Source organism: Coenobita brevimanus, chromosome 21, assembly GCF_032717465.1.
Source record: "Coenobita brevimanus isolate Jiangsu-jjx chromosome 21, ASM3271746v2, whole genome shotgun sequence".
Taxonomy (NCBI): Eukaryota; Metazoa; Arthropoda; class Malacostraca; order Decapoda; family Coenobitidae; genus Coenobita; species Coenobita brevimanus.
The window spans coordinates 38166379-38187690 of record NC_136974.1 but is presented as its reverse complement, the minus strand read 5'-3'; the positions used below and the strand labels follow the sequence as shown (position 1 = coordinate 38187690).

At 40.8% G+C, this 21312-nt stretch overlaps 1 protein-coding gene and 1 long non-coding RNA gene across 3 annotated transcripts; both read left to right on the top strand.

Moving 5' to 3' along the window:
* The first annotated feature begins 42 nt into the window (after positions 1–42).
* On the top strand, positions 43–15190 carry Snr1 (SWI/SNF related, matrix associated, actin dependent regulator of chromatin, subfamily b, member 1). Of its 2 annotated transcripts, none has more exons than XM_080266676.1 (9): positions 43–120; positions 1808–1913; positions 5568–5706; positions 6518–6655; positions 10190–10317; positions 10958–11124; positions 11985–12175; positions 12955–13086; positions 13749–15190. In XM_080266676.1, the coding sequence occupies exons 1-9, from the start codon at positions 43–45 to the stop codon at positions 13786–13788; spliced, it is 1119 nt and encodes a 372-aa protein (XP_080122802.1). In that variant the 3' UTR covers positions 13789–15190. The 2 variants fall into 2 exon arrangements, with proteins under 2 accessions (XP_080122802.1, XP_080122801.1); XM_080266675.1 differs by having other exon boundaries at positions 5559–5706.
* A 1033-nt stretch (positions 15191–16223) lies between these two features.
* LOC145392267 (uncharacterized) lies at positions 16224–19803 on the top strand. Its single transcript, XR_013895953.1, has 2 exons — positions 16224–17927; positions 17964–19803. It is a non-coding gene; the product is annotated as an uncharacterized LOC145392267 (long non-coding RNA).
* The last annotated feature ends 1509 nt before the right edge of the window (positions 19804–21312 follow it).

The window sequence follows — 21312 nt, the reverse complement described above, 5'->3', positions numbered from 1 at the left end:
CTGGCAACGCTGCCTTTACCAACACGCTTGTTTACTGCAAAAATGGCGAAGACCTACGGAGACAAGCCTGTTAGCTTTCAACTGGAAGAAAATGGAGAGTATTGGTGCATCGGCTCTGAGGTAAATTATTTTGTGTATGACAATCAGTCTAGAATAAGTTGGGAATAATGAAATTAGTGAGAGTGAGGAGGGATGAGGAAGCTGGGAGGCAGTATCAAGCCGGGGCGCGTATGCGTATGCATATTCATCTCACCACAGGAAACTCTCAGGAACGAAGCTCACCCCGTCGTTTCAAAACTAACCATAGGATTTTCTCGAAAATATGCATAGCGTGTTTCCCAGGCAAAATTACTGGTTATTTAAAATCTAACCTAACCAAACCTATCCTACTAGTGCTGCTTGGCTGAGGTGGCTGGCTGTGGTATTGAGACGAATACCCATACAGAACAGAAACATGCGGCCGGGGCATCAGTCCTGCAGCTTTGTATTTTGTTAATATCTCCCTGTATTATCAGGTTGCACTCCCTTGGCCCCTTATATCAGACTACACGCCCTTGGCTCCATTTTTGCAACGTGGCTTAATTTTTTTCACCAGCTACCAAAAGACGATTTTCCTTAACTTTTTGGGAGATCCTTGTGGTTAACGGGTTCATGAAGACCAACTTAGGCCTATATCTGACCCCTGAAACGTTACCGTAGCCCAAAGCATCCCCTGACTTAGCAAAATTGTCAGGTTATAACTGCACAAGTAAATTAATGAATCTTGACAGTTTAGTAGGGGGGTTAAATTGTTCAGGTCTTGAGAAATGTCAGATTTTTATCCATAAGTTTGGTGTTATTTCCACATCAGGTTCTTGAGTTAAGTTTCTTGAAGAATTCTGGGGTGTGAATGGTAAGTTCAAATGTGAATGTGGCCCCAGTCAATTGGGCTTGGATCAAATTAATTTTTCTATATGGCATATATATATATATATATATATATATATATATATATATATATATATTATAACAACCTAACCTCACCCCATTCTAAAGTGGGAGAAGAGGTGGGGATGATGATGATGATGATGATGATGGGTAAGTGATGATTTCCTGGCTACATAATAGTTAACAGTGGCATGATTTGTGAAAAATATTCATGTGTTTAATAGCAGCTTTGTACAGTAGTGAAAAACTTGAATGAAAGTGTGTTGAATGAGGAATTCCTGTATAGATGATGATGATGTGGCTACAGGCCCATATTAACGTGAACCCAAAGTGTGTGTGTGTGTGTGTGTGTGTGTGTGTGTGTGTGTGTGTCTCTGACTGTCTGCATTTGCCCCTCTCTGATTTCAGCGTGCCATAAACCAGAAGACACAGAATGACAAGCTCACAACGGTAATATAAATTATAATTGTGTGCAGTCAGTTGCACGGGCACTTTTTTGCCCAGTTTTTGGCCAGACACTGGGAACCCTCTTCAGGGCATACTGCTGGGTGGAATAAGCTAAAATTTCACATGGGCATGCCTGGAATGTCAAGCAGGTCCATGTCAAGTTAGGTGTCAGTGGGTGTCTTGGGGGCAAAGGGCATTTTATATTCTATTCAACTTATGTTGGATTACTTTTTCAGCTTTGAGGTTGTATAAGAGGCTAAGTTTGTTGATATTGGGTACTGCTAACCATCTTTTGGCTGGAACAGCTCAACTGTTCTGTTCCAGCTAAAACGAATTTCATGAAGCTGAGAGTGAGTTACAAGAGCCTGGCAGTGTTTATTAAGTTGAGGGTGAGTTGTTAGAGCCTGTGGTAATAGTTTCATTTTTTCCTCAGGTGGGGAACTACCTTCGTCTGTTCCGAGGGTCGCTGTACAAGAAGTTCCCTGGGATGTACCGCCGCTCCATCACCAATGACGAGCGCAAAAAGTTGATGGAATTAGGTCCGGTGTGGGGCGAGTTATCACATTGATTTGTTTTTTTTTTCAGCTTGCTTATGCACTACATTACACTGGCTTTAGCATTTGTTATATATACAGTAATTCCTCATTTAGCACTGTCCTGAAATGTCATCTTAAGTCGAATTGCTTTTAGTGAAGGTTACATTCCAACAAGCATAAGTACCCAAGTCCTAGGTAGATGCAGGATCATGTGGGGCTTTGCTAACATAAAGCCGCTTGCATGTAAAAATCCTTTAGTAACCACAGTGAAGTGCCATATGGGGCTTAACCAGAATAGAGTACCTTGGGTGTGAAAGTTCTTAGGGATTTAACAGTAAAGCACTGTATAGGGTTTCGCTACAGTGAACCACCTTGTGTGTGAAAATCCTCGGGCATGACTGACTAGAAAGGTGGCTCCTAGAGATACATCTGTATGTGAAAATTATTATCTGAAGTATATATATATAAAAAAAATGCAGGCAAGTATGAAAATATATCAGATGTAATTGAGTGTCTGTGTATGTAGCTATAAAATTCAGTATGTATGGTCTTTAAGGAATACAGTCATTTAGATAAATGCTTTTGCGAGTAGTTTCAGTTCTGACCATTATTCTGACCACTTAGTAGTGAACTTTGGCATCATGTGACAATTGTTCCTAAGTTAATGGACATAGTGAAAATGTGTTAAGTGAATGTGTGCTAAATGAGGAATTATCGTATTATCTATTGTCAGTTGCCTAATCACAGTGCATAAAGGGTGGCTGGCACTAATATATCTTCTTGCCTCCAGTGTATCAACTCTCTTTCTAACCGTCATGTTTATCTCCTCGATTCCAGGTAACATCAGTTAGTTTATTCTTGCTGCTACCAAACAGTTTTATTCAACATAGGAATGGTTTCACATTGGAAGTGTTTATTAAGGGTATATGTAATCCCTCCAGTTCAAGAAGCCTACCTTAATTGAATGAAATTATTGGGAATGACAAGAATAAGGTGAAAAAGACATCTGTGGGCTTAACCATGTTCCCTTGTGGACTTCCTGACCTCTCTAATTTGATGACATTCTCTGATTTAGTCTTGCCATTGTGCTGGAGAGGGACACCATGTGGTGACTTAGATAACCAAGTTGCTTGGCTAGGTACTGTAGTTATAAAAATATCCCTCAGCTACTTCCCTATCCCCCAAATCTAGATGGTGAACTGCAAGAGATGAGCTTAAGCCTACAGACCACTAGGATTACATCTTGAATGAACCTGGGGCCACACATGCTGCCCTGCTACTACTATTCTTGCCATATCCAGGTGACTGTGCAATCACCTGGACATTATTATTATTATTTTAAACAGGAGCGGGTTAGATGTTTCCTGCATTAGCTTCCCTAGTACTTGGGGATTCTACTATACTCACTGGTACTGGAGAGGGGTGCCTTCACATGGTGGCATTGATATGGCAGGGTGATGCTGTTGCCCAGTCATGTAAATGTCCTTCATCTCCCTCGTTATCTTCTGAAAAGAGGATGCAGGACAGCAGAAGGAAGGAAACTTCAGCTTGCAGTCCAAAAGCTTCATGTCTATATGAGTCTAGGGACACAATAACAGTATCAGTAACTATGCTGATTAAAATGTAGTGGAGACAGCAAGAATGTTGCTGTATCAAGGGGCAGATACTATGCTGTCTCGTACTAGTCTTCCTCATGTACCTTTCAAATTTATCCTGCCATCTCACACTTAGTCTTTCTCACATACTCCGTAACTCTATCCTTCCTTCATAGTCTCTCTCATACATAACTGTCAAGTCTTTCTCATACTTAGTCTCTCTGTTTCATTCCCTACTTTATCCATCTGTCTCCCACTTTAATCTTCTTGGCATCTTGAATTATTCTTTTCATCTTGCACTCGGCCTTCTTCTCTTTTGTTATCAACCTAATCTTTCCTCATGCATATTATTGCTTGAGCTTAATTTACCTGTGTTTTAGCATAAGAATAATGTAAGATTAGGTGTACAGGGCTTGCAGAAAGTATCTGCTGAGCTTACTGCTTCATCATACTTTGCACAAAAACAGTGTTCATACTTTACATTGTAGTTAATTAGTTTTCTTATGACAGAACAGTCACTCCTTAGTGTTAATGCTTTGGGAGCTTTACCTTTCAGGCACAATCATGCTTTTACATTTTCTGTTACATAATTTTATATGAGGGATGAAGGGATTAAGCATCTCCATTCAAAACAGACTTTGGAATTAGAACTTGCCTAGTTATGAAAGACAAAGCTGAACTCTGCAAAATTGTGATTTAAATGGTACAACCATTTTGATTCTTTTCCATACAACAGCATTGAAGGATGTGAAAAGCATCAGCTTGCCTGAAGGGTTGATAAAAATGGTTTAAGAAAAAATTATCAAATCATCAGAAGCGTAACCATAAAATATCATCACCGTCTTCATGCCAACTCAGTTCTCCACATTTCCCAATAGGATGGAACATGGGTACGATAAAATTGTAGACACTGTGACATGCAGGTAGTCTCGTGTTCATCTGAGGGTTGGGTTTGTAAAGTGTAAAGGGTTGTGCTAATACACCTACTGTATGATACGCCAGTCAAACTTCCCTGTCTTGTAAACAACTTGAAGAAACCTTTGAAAACAACTTAGATCATTTAAGTAAAGAAATGCAAAGAAAAACACTCCAACATTGATGAAATAGCATGGGTAAATACCAGCATTCACAGATGTACAAACATTTCATTATTATTTGATGACTGACTCCATAGCATACCCTGTGATAGGAGCCATGTACTTACTGATAAGTATGTATAGTTTAGTACAATACCAAAGAGTATTATATTGTGTATGACCCATGGTGTAAGTATGCATGTGTTGGCCTTCCACCAGCGTGCAAACTAATGCCTGCAGTCACATCAGAATACTGTAATGTAAATTTTTAGATTATCACACTACATAAAAAGGAGACTATTGTTGTCAGCAAATTGCATAGTGAAATTAGCTCTACATTCATTCACTTATCATTTAAACTTTTAAAATACTGTACTCCTACCCATCCCTCACTGATACCATCTGGTTTTGCTGTCATCTTCATTTGTCACACATAATATGTTTGGTTTAAGCCCATCTGTCGACTGCCTATTATCACGTCCATTTCCATTCTGTACACTAGCTCCAGAATGTATTTGTGCACTGTATGGTGCCATTTAGATTCAACCATGCAAAATTAATAGCCAGTTAATGCCAGTTACATTATGATATATATAATCTTTCCTTACATATTATGCAGACTATAGGCAGTAACTGATATGACAGTCATCTTCCAACTGGGCTGCCAGTATGTGTGAGGACAGAACTGCATTTACCCATATTTTTCAATTCATGTATCATAACACAGTGCACCAGTATATGTTGGGGCAAGTGTACATATATATTACTTCATGCATGTTTATACCAGTGAAAAAAATGTTTAGATAAACCAAGATGTGAGTTAAAACTAAGACTGCACCATATTCATTTGCAGCTGTTGTCATTTTCATCATCATATATTACAGTATCACTACTTAATGCATGTATATATAAATACAAAACATCTTCAAATAAACCCCACTGAAGATGATATGTCCATGTATGTTTTACCTACATAGCCTTGACAGGTCTGACGCAGCACGTCCTGGCCTCCAACATCTCACTACTCCGTGCGTCCGAGGTTGAGGACATCATCGAGGGTAATGAGGACAAGTACAAGGCATTATCCGTCAGGCAGCAGCAGGACCCAGAAGCCGCTGCTGCAAGGTGAGGATATAGACAAGGGCAGATTAGGTTAACTTAGGTTAAGTTGTATGATGTTACATGATATTACATAATATTACATCATAGAAGAAAATGAGGACAGTTACAAGCACTGTCTTTGGGTCAGCAGCAGGATCCAGAGGTGGCTGCTGCAAGGTCAGAGAGATTAAGTTGGGTTACATTAATCTGGGTTAGGGAAAGATAGGTTTGGTTGTGGCAGGTATTGTTTGCTTACATTACTAGTACGTAGTTTGATTAACATAAGATAGATTAGGGTAGGTTGTGTTAGGTTCGGATTGCTTTGACTTGGTTACATTAATTCTCTCTCTCTCTGCTCTTGGTATCAGTACCGAGTAGTTGAGGGATAGTACCAGCATTTTCTTTGAGCCAGCAGCAAGATCCAGAGGCCATTGCTTCAAGGTGGGGAGATACTTAAACTAGGTTATGTGAGGCTTGTTTAAATTAGCTGCAATTAGAGTTAAGTTAGGTTATGGCCGACCCAGTTTAGTTTTACCATTGACTGAAATGGTTAAATAACTAAATAAATAATACCCATACATGTACAGCAGAAAGTATGCCCAAGTATTGAAAATAAGTTAATTGTGAAGAAACAGTACAAGTTTTGGTAACAAATAGTTATATCCACAGTAAACAAAAGTGTATGGATACAATTTTACCTTTTGAACTGCAAGACACGTACTACAATACTCTTCGTATATCCACCAACACAGCCATATTTATTTTTATTATTCTTGCTTTGGCCCATAAATTCTAAACACTAATAAATCTCAATACTGTAATGCTTTCCCCGCAGAGCTGAGCGTGTGGTAAAGAAACCCAGCACTCCTTGGGTGCCAACCATCTCAAACTCCTCCCACCTGGATGCAGTACCACAGGCCACACCAATCAACCGCAACCGCATCTCCAAGAAGATCCGTACTTTCCCCATGTGGTATGATAGGGACTGTCTACTTGTCATATTGTTACACTCGTTCTCAGGTTTTCCCCAGTGTTAATTCTATCACTTGCACACTCACTCTGTCTCAGTCATATTCATGTTCTTCTCTCACTGTGTCTCATATTTTAATTCTCATTCTCTGTCATAATCTAACTCAAACTCAGTTCCTCACTCATCCTTATTATTTACAACACAGACCACATCAGAATGATTTCAAATAAGATTCTCACCTTTCCCAAGTGGTACACACACACAGGATTGTCTGCCTGCCATCTTACTCACTGTCTCTGTCTTTAACAGTCTCAGTCTTTATCTTACTCTTATTTTTCATCTCTCTCCCTCTCACACACACTCTCAGTCTTGTTATCAAGCTCAGTGTGAATCTAACTCATGCTTTCACTCACTCACTCCATCTGTCTTAATTTTAGTACTCCAGGCTACACCCATCAACCAGAACCTCATCATTTCGAAGAATGTGTGCACTGTCAGTGTGATTGAATTACAAATCATTCTAGACATTAGGTTACCCTGACACCACTTAACCTAACCTAGACCCCACATGGTTCAGTTCAACCCCTCCCCCCAAAAAAAATATCCAGCCTTATCTTTATTGTGTGGCTCATTTCTGAAAAACAAAAGCAGTAATGGGAGAGCACCTGTTACAGAGACTATGATGAAACTGCCAGACAGCACCTCAGCTGGTGATTGACTAGAGTAAATCATGTGATTCTGGCCACCAACTGGCTGCATTAAAAGATGCTTTGTGTTCGTTCTTAATTTTTGATGGAAGTGTTATAGACGAAAAGGTGTTTACACGTGAGATCTTACTATAGAATGCTTCCAAAATAACGAGATCAGTATGTCCATATCATCTCGGCATGTTTCTTTATATGTTCTGCTACAGATACATCAGCAGTTCAAGTTACCAGCAAGGAATCACAGTAGATACAATTTACCTAGTACTGTATTGGAGGTTTATTAAGGTACAGAAGTTCACAGCTTGGCACCACTGTCTGTCCCTGCAATCTCAGAGTATTTTAATTTTCACACATGCAGCTGCAGTTAAATTAGCAATTGAAGTTACAAGCTAGAAATCACAGAAAATATGGGACATTAATTGGTATTCAAGGCTGATCCCAGTAGACGAGCCTATAGGTCAACACCTTTATCTGTCCATACAGTCTCATTATATTTCATCTTAACCATTCAGCTGGAGTTAAGTTAGCATGTTAATGTTACTGACAAGAAACCACAGAAAAATAAAAGCCATACCTGATGTTCAAGGCTGCTCATGACCTTCCATATGGTAGTAGGTCAGCTCCATTGTGTGTCCACACCATCTCAACCTTCTTCAAACTTTTATCTACAGTTAAGTTAGCAGTTCAGACTATTGGCGAGAAAATGAGAAATCACAAAAATTCTGACAAGAAATCAAAAGAAAACTGGGAAGAAATTGCACTGTTCCTGATGTTCTAGGCTAGTTATGGCAGGTCAGCTCTGTTCCCTGCCTCCCACAAGACTGAAGCCCAAGAGACAGCAGACACACCCTGGAGTTCACAACTAGGGCTTTGGATACACAAACAGTCTTATCACTTACCCCTGATTCTTTTCTGCAGGTAGAGCTACAGATATGGAAAGCATCTGTACTCTTCTTTCCTCTTCCTTCCTGTAAATTCAACATTAGGCTAGAATAGAGGCCAGGATAGTGAACCTTTTTATAGTCTTGTGAAGCAGGAATGTGACTCCAGTGAAGCCTACTGTAAAGGCTTCAGATGTTCATGAAGCTTTTGAAGCCTCTTGACCTGATGCATCTCTGTCTCTCTCTCTCTCTCTCTCTCTCTCTCTCTCTCTTTTTTTTTTTTTTTTTTTTTTTTTTTGCTAAGGACAGTGACATCTGGTACTTGTCCTTCCCCCCCTGTTGCTGCCCTGCCCCACCCTGCTTTTTTTTTTTTTCCAACAACATTTGGTACTTGTCCCTCCCCCTCCCTGTTGCATCCCTGCCCTGCCCTGCCCCACCCTCTTTTGTGTGTGTGTGTGTGTGTGTGTGTGTGTGTGTGTGAGAGAGAGAGAGAGAGATGGGATTGGTACTTCCCCCACTGTTGCTGCCCCACCCTATAATATCAGATAAGGCTAAGAGTTGGGATCGTGACAATAATAACGGTTGATGATGTTGATGATGATGGATGGTTTCGATAAATATCCCACTTTTAATACTTCTTTGTTTATATATCTTACCTCACCCTGTAATATCAGGTGGGAATAAGGGTGATGATGATGATGATGATTTTTTAATTAATACTTCTCATTTACTCCCTACATGTCAGCAAATGGGTTGGTGGAGGGTTAGTGCCCCTGCCCGTAAAACAAATAAAGTCAAATGGCCACCCCTTATGGGATTACGGTATCTGGCAATAGATAGATAGATAGATTTTTGTCATTTTCCTGTTCATAGATCCATCCAGTGTGATGATTATTTATTTTTCCATTGATATCTCTGTTTCTCTTTTTTTTCTTTTCCAGTTTCTTGAAGTTACCCATTGCATTCATTAATGAGAGAATAAAATCATAATTATTTCATTATTAACCCTTTTAACATTCTCAGGTGAACAGAATGTGGTCTTAAGAGGATACCAAGACTTGTCCTAACCATTAGAGGACTGATTTTTTTTTACTCAGCCTCCCCTCAATAAATCACTTGATTTTAAGTAGAATATGATACTAGAGCTGTGCAGGTCATGAGAGGGTTTATTTTATACCCTTTCTCTCTCTATCTGTCTATCTATAGCCAGCCATCTTAATCCTGTAAGGAGTGGCCACAAACAAATCACCTCCATATTGCTGTCCCCTGTTATTTCACTGACCCCTCCACTCCTACAACATATACCCCCTCTCTCAGCTACATTAAATTACCTTGCATTGGAATAGAATAGTAGAGTTGTTTTAAACACGTGATATTTAATTATTATTTACTCAGTTTCCCCTGAATAAATCATTTGGCATTAATTGAAAGAGAATATGAGAGTTGTTCTGAGCATGAGAGGGGTAACTTTAAGGCAAGACCACCTATAATTCATTCACCTTGACTTGGCCTAGATTTGTTTCCTTTTTGAGCTTATTTCACACATCTCACTGGCAGAATAAAACAGTACTACAGCTGCATGTCCTTAACAGAGCACTTCTTTGTGACTATCACAATATTTCAGGTGTTAATGTGTGGATAAAACTCAGCATTCAAGATAGAGAGATGACAGTTTTAAGCCAAATTTTTTAGAACAAAGTATAGTCCTGAAGAAGGGCTATGGAATTGATGTAGAACCATAATATTGTCTTTTTCTGCCACTGACCTACATAAAATAAGCTACAAAAGTATGGAAAGCCAGGCCAAGTGTAAAGATTGTTGAAAGGCTTATAAGATCCTTTTAGGCTATAATTCCTTGTGTCCAGAGGTATGATTTTCAGCCAAGTCAAAGTGAAAAGAGTGCAAAAGAACTGTAAGAGCTGTGTTGTCTATAACTCTTCTCCCCACAGCTACGATGACCTGGACCCGGCACAGATCCACGAAAACTCCTGCCAGCGGGAAGAACTGGTACCCATCCGCCTGGACATGGAGATTGAGGGCCAGAAGCTGAGGGACACCTTCACTTGGAATAAAAATGGTGTGTACTGTGCATGAGTGTGATGAGTGTGTGAGAAAGCAAGGGATGGGAGTGTGTAGGGCTATCAGATTGATGAAGAACTGATTTTGTGTTCATCCCCATAACTTAGGCCTTGGTACCTGGGATACAAGGCCACTGAATTATCTTGCTTACCACAGCTATCTCCCCATAGGTATTCATTTTACCAACCAGCCCCACCACCTGCCTGCACAAGGATTTCAACCCTGGCCTAATGGTTGGCAGTTTCCTTGCCTGCAACTAACCACTCAGCTGTCCTAGCACAGGGCATAGTCACAGGCAAATTGCATCCATGTTCCCCTGTCCGTTCTTCCATCACACAACTGGAGCATAGCTAGGATTGAAAAAGTGGAGTTGCAGTGGGGTGGACAAGCCTGGGGTGGACAAGCCTAATATGAGGTGTTCCTGGGAGAGGTCTTTCTGGGGGTGCAGGGATGTTAAGAGAGAAATGGGGAGGGAGGAAAGAGGAGTAGCCAGGCATAAGGATATTTTCAGGGTCGGACAATGCTACCCTGGCCACCATTGTGACTACCCCAGTGTCTCCACCACAACGTGGAATACATATCCAGTATCCAAAACAACATGCCATCTCTCTAAATCTCTCTTCCCCACCCACCAACAGAGATGCTGATCAGCCCAGAGCAGTTTGCAGAGCTGCTGTGTGATGACCTTGACCTCAACCCCATGATGTTTGTGCCTGCCATATCTGCCTCCATCAGACAGCAGGTTGACCAGTTCCCATCACAGACCATCATCTCAGACCACTCTGACACCAGGATTATCATTAAGGTTGGGTTGGATAGGCTGTTGATTTTTGTTACTATTTACACTTTCAGTCTTATTGTCACTCACACACTCCTCTTCCCTTATGTTCTCGTACTGTACCTTATACGACGTTACCTCCTTTACCTTACAATGGCCTTAACATTACCTTACCTTACCTCTGCCCATCCATTTTATTAGACCACTTTGATATGAAGGTTATCCTTTAAGTGGGTCCATGCCTATTAATGATAGTTGCCGCTAGGTATTTATTTTTCTCCAAGTCTTCACTCCTTTCCTTTTCTTTCCATTTTTTTTCCTCCACATATTCACTGTTATTGTCACTCTTTCTCTCTTCTCCTCCCTTCACTGAAGAAAAAAAAAAAAAAAAAAATCCTCCTCCTTCACATCCTTTCAGTAGAGTACTAGAGCTGTCCCACATTAGAGGGATATGAATATGTCCCACAGTAACTTACCTGGCCGATCCTCGTCTTAGTTAAACATCCTCAAAAGACTTCCTCATAAAACTCATACTGTAGGGGTTAATGGAGATGTTTCCAAGCCCTTCACAATTATAGTTCTCAGTTGATCTCAATATTATCTTTTGATGGTAGCAGTGGCACTGATGAGGTTAAGAATATATATCCATCAGATTTTGACCAGACTTATCCCTTGGCCTAAATCTGTCTTTTTTCCATCTTCCTGGTGAGCTGTAAGAAGAGATTAACACTAGAATTTGGTGTTAGTAATGAAGAAGTGCTGTGAAAAAGCTGTAGAGCCTTGTATTGTTTCATTTTGCTCTTGTGCTGTGTAAAATAAGATGCAAAAAGGATGACAATCACTGGCAAGTTTAGGTAAAGGAACTGCAACTTTGATCCTTCCACCAGCTTAACATCCATGTGGGCAACATCTCACTCAATGACCAATTTGAGTGGGACATGTCAGAGCCGGAGAACTCCCCAGAAGAGTTTGCATCCAAGCTGTGTTCGGAGCTGGGCCTTGGGGGCGAGTTTGTGACTGCCATTGCATACTCTGTGAGGGGACAGCTGTTTTGGCACCAGCGCACATACGCCTTCAGGTTGGTATGGTTGGTTTGCATTCATGTGATAGAACAAGGATACGCCCATAAGCTGAATACAAAGTTGTGATTTGTGATGGCTATCGTGTATTTAAGCAGAGGGAAGGTGGTCTGGTACCTACGTACTTATTTGTTCAGGTGGGTACCCAAACGTATTGGGGATGTGCCTGGTCTAGTAGGAAAACTCTGAATTCAGATTCAAGGCCGTAGATACAGGGTGATGATAGTAAGGGTGTTTGGCCACTAAAATAAGCTTTCATACATGATGTTCCACAAACTGCCACCTGAGGGTGAAAAATGTTTACACATCCATGCATTGCCAGGATTCAACATGTAATGCTGTTCAGGCTTTTAGCTCATCTGGATATGACCTGGTTGAGTGAAGAAATCTGGCTGCTTCAAACTAGATTTTCCTTTAGGTTGTTGAAAATGTTCTCTGTTGTTATGTGAAATGCATCTATAAAGAATAAATGTTAAAAACTATGCACAAATGGTTAAGTGTGTGAGGTGGAGCCAGGATTCTTAAGGCTTGAATGGTGAGTCAATGAAGTCTGGTTCCATTTGACTGGGCAAGCTGTTCATAGTTCTTCCTCTTTTGTGCATTGTCATTCCTTGTTTTCTTGATGTTACCTCACCCCATCTTGGGGGGGGGAAGGAATCAGGATGATGATGATGATACTGGTGAGTGAGGTGCATTAGATACACAATGTATTGTGGTAGTGTACATTAAGGGAAATAGGGTAAAGTTGATCATGAAAACCATGACCTCGTCACCGCAGTGAGGCGCCACTGCCATGTGTGGAGGTGCCTTTCCGGTCCCAGAGTGAGGCAGAGCAATGGTCACCATTCCTGGAGACTCTCACTGATGCAGAAATGGAGAAGAAGATCCGTGACCAGGACAGAAATACAAGGTGCGTTCATTTGTTCAGCTTAGCTTCAGTACAGTAGTTGTTGTCATATTTTACCCCATTTGGCACCTGTTGCAACCTGGTATGATAACACAATTCATAGTTTCAATACACCTTTAGGGTTCCAAAGTAATAAAGCTAGTAGCCAAATAGCATGGTTAGCTGTGAAGCTGCTGGCCTGATAACACTTGGGTTCAGATCCTGTTGTCGGACGCTGGCACCACTTGACTCACGTTTCCATCCACCCTTTGTGGGTTTGTAAATAAAATGAGTATCAAGAGTAATACCTTGGGAGATAGCGGTGGTAATGTGGACGATGCTGCAGCTTTGTATTCCAGGGTGGTAGGTAAATGACCCCACCCCAAGCTCAAAGGCCATCTACATTGATGAGTAACATGGTAAAATGCATCATGAAATCTGCCCCCACCTTTACCCTTACCTTTAACTCTTGTTGCTAGATCATACCTCACCCCATCCTCTTAGATGGAAATTAGGGCTAGGATGATCATGATAATATAATTATTCTTGCACTTCACTGTTTTTTTCCCAGGGTAATGCTTGTGTTGGCTTACAGTAGGATGTGGTAACTCGGGTTGGGATGATGGTGATGATGATGATCTTACACTTCACAGTTTCCTTTTTCTAATACTTATATTGGCTTACAGGAGGATGCGACGATTGGCTAATACCACGCCAGGCTGGTAACTCCCTCAGCACTAACTCTTCAGTGCAACTCCATCCATGTCCAGGTTTGGAGCTGGTTTTGGGGCCGGAGTCACAAAGAACTTGTGATCAGGTATTTTATGTAACTATAGTCAGTTTATTTTCACATGGTGGTGTTGGGTCACTCCTATACTGAATTGTGATTAGCCTTCATTACAAGCTAGCAGTCTCCTCAGTTGCTAGTTAAATATGTCCATCATGTGGCTGCATTTGGCCATCAGCTGGGGTTAGGATCTTTGTCAAAATAATGTGCTAGGTTTGTTTTTTCAAGGACCAAGCGAAGGAAGTGGTGATTTTTGCAAGGACTTTGAGAAGGAAGTGGAGAATCTTCTCAGTTTTCTAGTTCTTACAAGATGAAAATTTATTCCAAGTTGCTTTGTGATTCATGGCCCAACATCGCATCTCATGTTCTCACCTTTTCATGTCACTCAGTATTCATTTAGTCAGATAGATTAGGTTTTTTTTTTTTTGTAGTATTCCAATCCTTTTACTGGTATATTTTTCCCTCGGCTGAAATTGTCTGATGTTAGTCAAAATGTAATTGTGGTGCTTGGTGGATAAGTGACAAATCCACGATAATTACAAAGGGAGATCTTCATCCTCGAGTTGCACATCTTGCCTTGGGATTCTAATTTTGTTTACTTTTCTTTTGGTTTGGGACAGGAAAAATTATTAGCTTGGGTATGTGCTTCACGTCATTAGAGGGGTTTGCGTAATTGAGTTACAGAAAAGTAGTGAGAGGGTTTTTCATGGATTTGTCAGTTTCCAATTACATTCACTGCTGAGACTGCTTCAGCCATTGAAAGAGGCAGTACAATATGCTAGTACAGCACAGCCATATCTATAATAAACAGGTAAAATCTAACCAGATGTTTTCAGTTAGAGGCACATCTCATATCATTGTTTACATGCAAACTATTCCTGACCAAATTGCTACTGGAATAAGTTATGTTTTGGTATGTCCATTCACATGTACATAACAATACAGTAGACTGTATAGAACATTATTAAGTTATTTCAGATACAGAACTTGGAAAACAAGCAGTGTTTAGGTATATTATTTTGATACTAGCTATTACTTAGCCCTGTCATCATGGTAACCTATTTTAAATTTTATTCTTGCCATCTTCTTAATGACTTTATTCAGCATTGGAGAGTTTTTTTATCTGAATGGGTTGGGATCGTTCCAAGGCTGAATAAAATTGTCTGGGGGTGCTAGAATAAATGAAAAAGACATCATCAGGATGAAGGGGTTAATTTAGACATTATAAGTGCATCCGGTATTGGTTAGAATTTTGCGATTGATGATGGCTGTATTTACCTAACTTTTACTTCAAGCAGACCAACCAATAAGTTTAAGTTTATATTTATATTTGATATTGAAACTCGTCAGACTCAAATAAATGTAAAAGTTACTTGCTGTATATTACTGCTTGTACATGGTGGACAACATTGCACTGGTAACTTACTTTTTACTGTTATTCTTTGTCTCCAGTTATTTTATTCAACTCGGACACTTTTCAGACTGCAAATGTTAGATATAGACTTTGTTCTTGGGACACTTTTCAAACTGCAAATGTTAGATGTAGACTGCATTTGAACATCACTACCAAAAAAATTCCTGAGCAGAATAAAATCATTTGGTGACAGGAAAAAATAAAACGTCATCGTATTGAAGGAGTTACGGTAAGTCATTAGTCTTGTAAGATCTGGGAAGCTATAGTACCCGGTAAGTGTTGTTAACTCTGTCAGCCCTGTGACATTTGATTCTTCTCTTTCCTCCCCTCGCCCTTCCCCCCAGCTCCTTTTTCTCTCTCTCTCCCCCCATCCTCTTTCTGTTCTTGCTCCCTTCCCCCATCCCCCCACTTCTCTCTCTCTCTCTCTCTTCCTCCATCCATCCTCTTTCTAGTTCCCTTCCCCCATCCTCTCTCTCTCTCTCTCACTTTGCTTCCTTCCTCTATCCTCTCTCTCCTCACTCCCATCCCCCATCCTCTCTCTCCTTCCATGCTCCCCTCCCTCATCTTCTCTCTCTCTCTCTCTCTGTTCTTGCTCCCTTCCCCCATCCTCTCTCTCTCTCTCCCTCTCTGTTTTTGCTCCCTCCCCCCATCCTCTCTCTCTCTCTTCCCCATCCCCCCTTCTCTCTCTCTTCCCATCCCCCCCCCCTCTCTCTCTCTCTCTCTCTCTCACACACCCTCTCTCAGCTCAGGAGAGACTTTGCACTTCAGAGTTTGGATAGACATACATTAATCTCTTCACTTGGATACTTCCTGAGCTGAATAAAATTGTCTGGAAGTGCAAGAATAAAATGTCATTACTGAAGGAGCTAATATTGGTACATGGGTTATTCCTGACTGTAATGTGCTTTCTCTTACACATACATTGAGGACATAGTTTAGGGAAATGCTTAAGTATTTGTAAAATGTATTTTCGAATTCATTTCATAAAACATAACATTCATTCATTTATATATTATATATATATATATATATAAGGCCTCAGTAACTTACGGAGGGTAGAATTATGCAACATGCTTCTTGTAATGACTGGCATATTATTTTTCTACAGCTGCATAACATTAACTTAAGTTCTTAACTAATAACCTGGCCTGTTCTCTCATCATATCATTAGGCCTTTTCTAGCACCCTGCCATTATCAGTTTATGTCTGAATGTGCTATGTTAATATTCTCTTGCATTTATGTTATTTATGCAATCTATGCCACTAAGGTGCAGGAGAGGGATGCCTTTTTGCTGTGGCAAAGATATGACCAAGTGGTGGAGCTACCTGGTTTAGCAAATGACCCTCAGCTCCCTTACCTTCCGAAGGTGGAGTGCAGGTTGAGGGCAACTTCAACCTACAGTCCACTGGGTTCAATAAATAAGCCTGAGGTTTTCAACACCTCTTCCCTACCTGTTTGTATTATTGTCTCGTGTTATATTTCTCTTCTCCCAACTGATGTATTGCCACAGTGATCTTGTGGCTAGCATCTCTAGCTACAAAGCTGTCTGCCTGAAAGTGCCAAGGCATGAATCCTGGTGCCAGCAGCTGGCATCACTCACGTCCATTCACCCTTTGTGGGTTGGTTGCTCAAGTAAGTACTGTACCTAAGGTAATACCTAGGGAAAGTAACTGGCAACCTGGGTGATGCAGTGGCCTTGTAGCCCTTGACACTGTGTGGGTAATCCATAACAGGCTCACAGTTCTAAGTTACATAGAATTAATGGAGAAGGAAGTATTAACCTGGTGGCTCCACTTGCCGTTTATCCAAACATCCCTCAACTCCCTTCCTTTACTCTGAAGGGATGGTGGAGTGCAGGCAAATGGCAACTTCAGCCTGTTGTCCACTGGGTTCATGTCCAGAGGAGCCCGAGACCACTGCTAAAACAACAGATAAGCACTGTGGTAAAGAGGTTCTAAATGCCAGAAGATGTCAATCCCTACCTATACATTTTTTCCCTAAAAGACTGCAAAAATAACATACCACAATATTATTAACATAACCAGATACAGAAGTAAACTGGTTAGGAGGAGGTGCTTCAAGCTTCTTTATCTGGTGAGACTACAAGCCCAGTGTGTGATCTGTACTTTATGTTGTTCAGATCACACAATGACAATAAATTACAATAAAAAGAGTTTAATAGAGTGGAAATTCAAAGCAAAACATGTAAACTGTAGTGTCTTCTGACTTACCACAATTTTTACAAATGTGACCCAATTTTTAAAAATTGTTAACCAACACATATACTGTAAATCATGCATAATTCTAACAACCATAACAATACAGCTTTATTTCTTGTCTTTAAATGTACTGCACTGAGTAACACCATCATTATGACACAAATGACTGATATATAATAAAAATTATATTCTTTCACCAAAGTTAATTTCTGGACTGAGAAACCATTGGCTGACTACACTGTTGCCATTCTGATAAGATCTACCATTATGAAAGAGCCATCACTATCAAGGCAGACAGTACAAGTATATGAACATTTTCTTAAAAGTAAAACATTTTTAAAATGTTTCAAGACCTAAAAACATTCCCTTCTTTTCCAATTTCAATCCCAAAACAGTTACATTTAAGTATATCTTGTGCCTCATGGCTCACGCTACCAATGTTTAGTATAAACCCTCTTTTCTGTTAGCAATATGAGGAAGAAAAGACATGTCCAGATGTTTTCCATAACCTCTAAAAAGTTGGTGAACTCTACACATACTGGCTAAATCCTTGTAGGTGCTGAATGTAATGTTTGTTGCACTGTACAGAAAATATCCATGTTTCACGCAAAGTGCTAGCCAAACTCTCTCATCTGAGCTTGGAAAATGAGACCACTTTAACAATGCAGATGCACCTAAAATAGCTCATAGGTTATTATTTACTTTCAGCCTATCATCAGTCACTGTGGTTTTGTCAGAAAACACATGTAGTTTACTGAATACTGAAAGATGTTCTTGCAAATGTCTGATGATCTTCAAGCAAAATTCACATCTAGGTGAAGGTTCGGATGAGATGAGGGCAGGATACCGTAAGGTAAAGATGTGGGCAGGGTAAGGTGAGGGCAGTATAAGGGCTGGGGTAAGGTGGGGGCAGGACAAGGGCTGGGGTAAGGTGGGGGCAGGACAAGGGCTGGTGTTAGGTGGGGGCAGAATGAGGGCTGGTGTCAGGTGGGGGCAGGATAAGGGCTGGGATGAGGTGTGGAACAGGAGGAGGGTTAGGATGAGGTAGGGGCAGGAGGAAGGCTGGTGTAAGGTAGGGGTAGGATGAGGGCTGGGGTAAGGTGGGGGCAGGATGAGGGCTGGGGTAAGGTGGGGGCAGGATGAGGGCTGGGGTAAGGTCTGGGCAGGATGAGGGCTGGAGTAAGGTCTGGACAGGATGAGGGCTGGGGTAAGGTGGGGACAGGATGAGGGCTGGGGTAAGGTGGGGACAGGATGAGGGCTGGGGTAAGGTGGGGACAGGATGAGGGCTGGGGTAAGGTGGGAGCAGGAAGAGGACTGGGGAGATATGGGGGCAGGATGAGGGCTGGGGTATGGTGGGAACTGGATGAGGGCTGGGGTGTGATAGAAACAGGATGAGGGCTGGGGTGAGATTGGGGCAGGATACGGGCTGGGGTAAGGTGGGAGCAGGAAGAGGGCTGGGGTAGAGATGGGGGCAGGTTAAGGGCTGGGGGTGTGGTGGAGGCAGGATGAGGACTGGGATGAGGTGGGAACAGGATGAGAGCTGGGGTGAGGTGGGGGCAGGATGAGGGCTGCAGTTATCAATATTTTACATTGGCAGTTTTAATAACACACTGGCTGTATTCTCGTCATCTGTGTTGGCTTCCTAACACCTCTCCTTTACAAGTAATTCCTTCATATCACAAGGGAAAGGTGGAAAAGATCATCATCAGCTCACAAGAATACAGACCAATGTTTACACCCTCAAACTGAGGCCATGAAATATGTTCTCCTTAATCCTAGAATCTCAATTGATCAGAGAGCTCAAGTTATATGTTACAGATGACCAGTATTAAGAATTCTAACCATCCAAAATCCTAACAACCTCTCCTTAAATAAGAAATCTTTACAAGCCTCAATACAGTATTACAGTCAGCCTTCCACATTTGCAAAGGATATTACAAGCTTAAGCACAAGTAAATGGCTTCCTCAAAACAGTCCCAACGGTCATAATTAATTATGTGACTGCCTAAAATCCTTTGCAGTGCCCCCACACATAATCTAACAATTTTGAAATGTTTTATTAATCCATCAATAACCGAAACCACAAACAGAGAATTCACGAATATGTAGAGCTGACTACTGCACTATAAATAAACTCCAGTTTCTCCTTTGATAGTCCTTGTATCTGATTTACCTGGGGTCTGCATTAAGTAAAGGAGGACAATCCATGAATAATTAGGTTACTATCATATAAAGTATTTCTTCTGTAGTTCAAAATAAAATTTAGTGTATCCCTGAGGTATACAGTAGTAGTAAAAAAAAAAAAAAAAAAAAAAAAAAATGATGGAACTTCATAAATATCTCTTAGTTTCTCAGAATCCTTTATGAGTGCAAAACTGACTTTGTAAAATATAGTAAAAAGGGTCAGTTTACCAAAGAGTTGGTGATCTGGCAATCATATACATGGACTTTACTGTAACTGGAGCTACGATATAAAATGGACATCCAGAAGACATTATAATACAGTATATTACTTTCTAAGTAAGCAAACTGTTATGATTAGCTGCTCCATAATACAGACATGAATAATCTTATAAAAGTATACATTATCAAAATACAATTTCTATCACAACTGCTTTATACAAATAACTGTAAAGTAAGTTATACGAACAAGTTCCTAAATTGACATGAAAGATAGAAATATATAAAACTGGAAGTCCCTCACTCACTCATGCTCATAATACATACAGCACAACTTTCACACCTGTACAGTAATTGAGGCAGTGAGAATATATGCGACACACTAATTACTTCCTAACGGTTGCTGGAAGTTGTTAGAAAAAAGAAATTTAAGATGTGTATTATGATTTGTAACAATATGAATCTCAACTTGGACTGTATACGGTCTTTCACTTGTGGTTGAACGTTTTTCTCTCTTTGCAGAACTCTCTGATTCTTGTACCTCCCAGGGTCAAAGTAGCCACGGCAAGCTGGTCACTTAGCTTAAATGTCTGGCCTTACTAGTCTATCCTTTACTATTCTGGGTGGCAGCACATAATCAAATGGTCACCTGGTCGTCTAGCGGGTTAAGGCACTCCAATCAGATGTGTCCCTTAAGGGATTTCGTACGAGAGACTCAGATTCACTATTCAGGAGTGAGCAACTGGTTCAATCTTGCTTTACAGGTTTTGACTGAACAGCCTATCCCCAGGCCCCTATGCTAAAGGGGAAATACAGAATTGTTTGATGCACGGATGGCTGTGAAAGGTGTCCAACATCCCAAGAATGTAGAATGAAATGTTCAGTGTCCCTCATGATGCAGCCAGATAAGTGATGATGGCCCTTCATCAAGTTACGTCGAGCTACACGTCGGCCCAAGTTATTGTTATTGTTGCAGTTGTAACCCTGAGCCTCAAAAAGCATACCCATCAGGAACCAACCATCCCCCACACAGCACAGGGCAACGTGGTTGTATCACACCGTAACTGAATGCATGTGAGTTGCCAAATCATCCTCCATTTATACCTGCTATCATTCCTACATGGACAGATTTGATACCTTTGTAGCAGTAAATACAGCACAAAACACTTGGATCCAAACTGTAGAGAAGAATGATAATGCTAACTTTGAGAAATTCAGTTAAATAAACAGACTTCAGTACCATTAACATGTACTGTTTAAGAAACTGGCTCTTTGGACTTGAATGTCTGTCATATATCCGTCCTGCTGCACCACCCCTACCCATGGTGCAATCAATATTTGAGTGGCATACAATGATGGGTTGTGTGTTATGTGATAGGTACCCACCCATCCAAGCATCACATAATCCCTTACTACCCCATCAGGAGCA

What these genes read in the sequence shown, in the direction of transcription:
- Snr1 (XM_080266675.1), top strand. Translation starts at nt 43, where the DNA reads ATGGCGAAGACCTACGGAGACAAGCCTGTTAGCTTTCAACTGGAAGAA. An exon ending in CCAGAAGCCGCTGCTGCAAG is followed by an intron (nt 5,707 to 6,517) that starts GTGAGGATATAG and finishes CTTTCCCCGCAG; the next exon opens with AGCTGAGCGTGTGGTAAAGA. An exon ending in CTTCACTTGGAATAAAAATG is followed by an intron (nt 10,318 to 10,957) that starts GTGTGTACTGTG and finishes ACCCACCAACAG; the next exon opens with AGATGCTGATCAGCCCAGAG.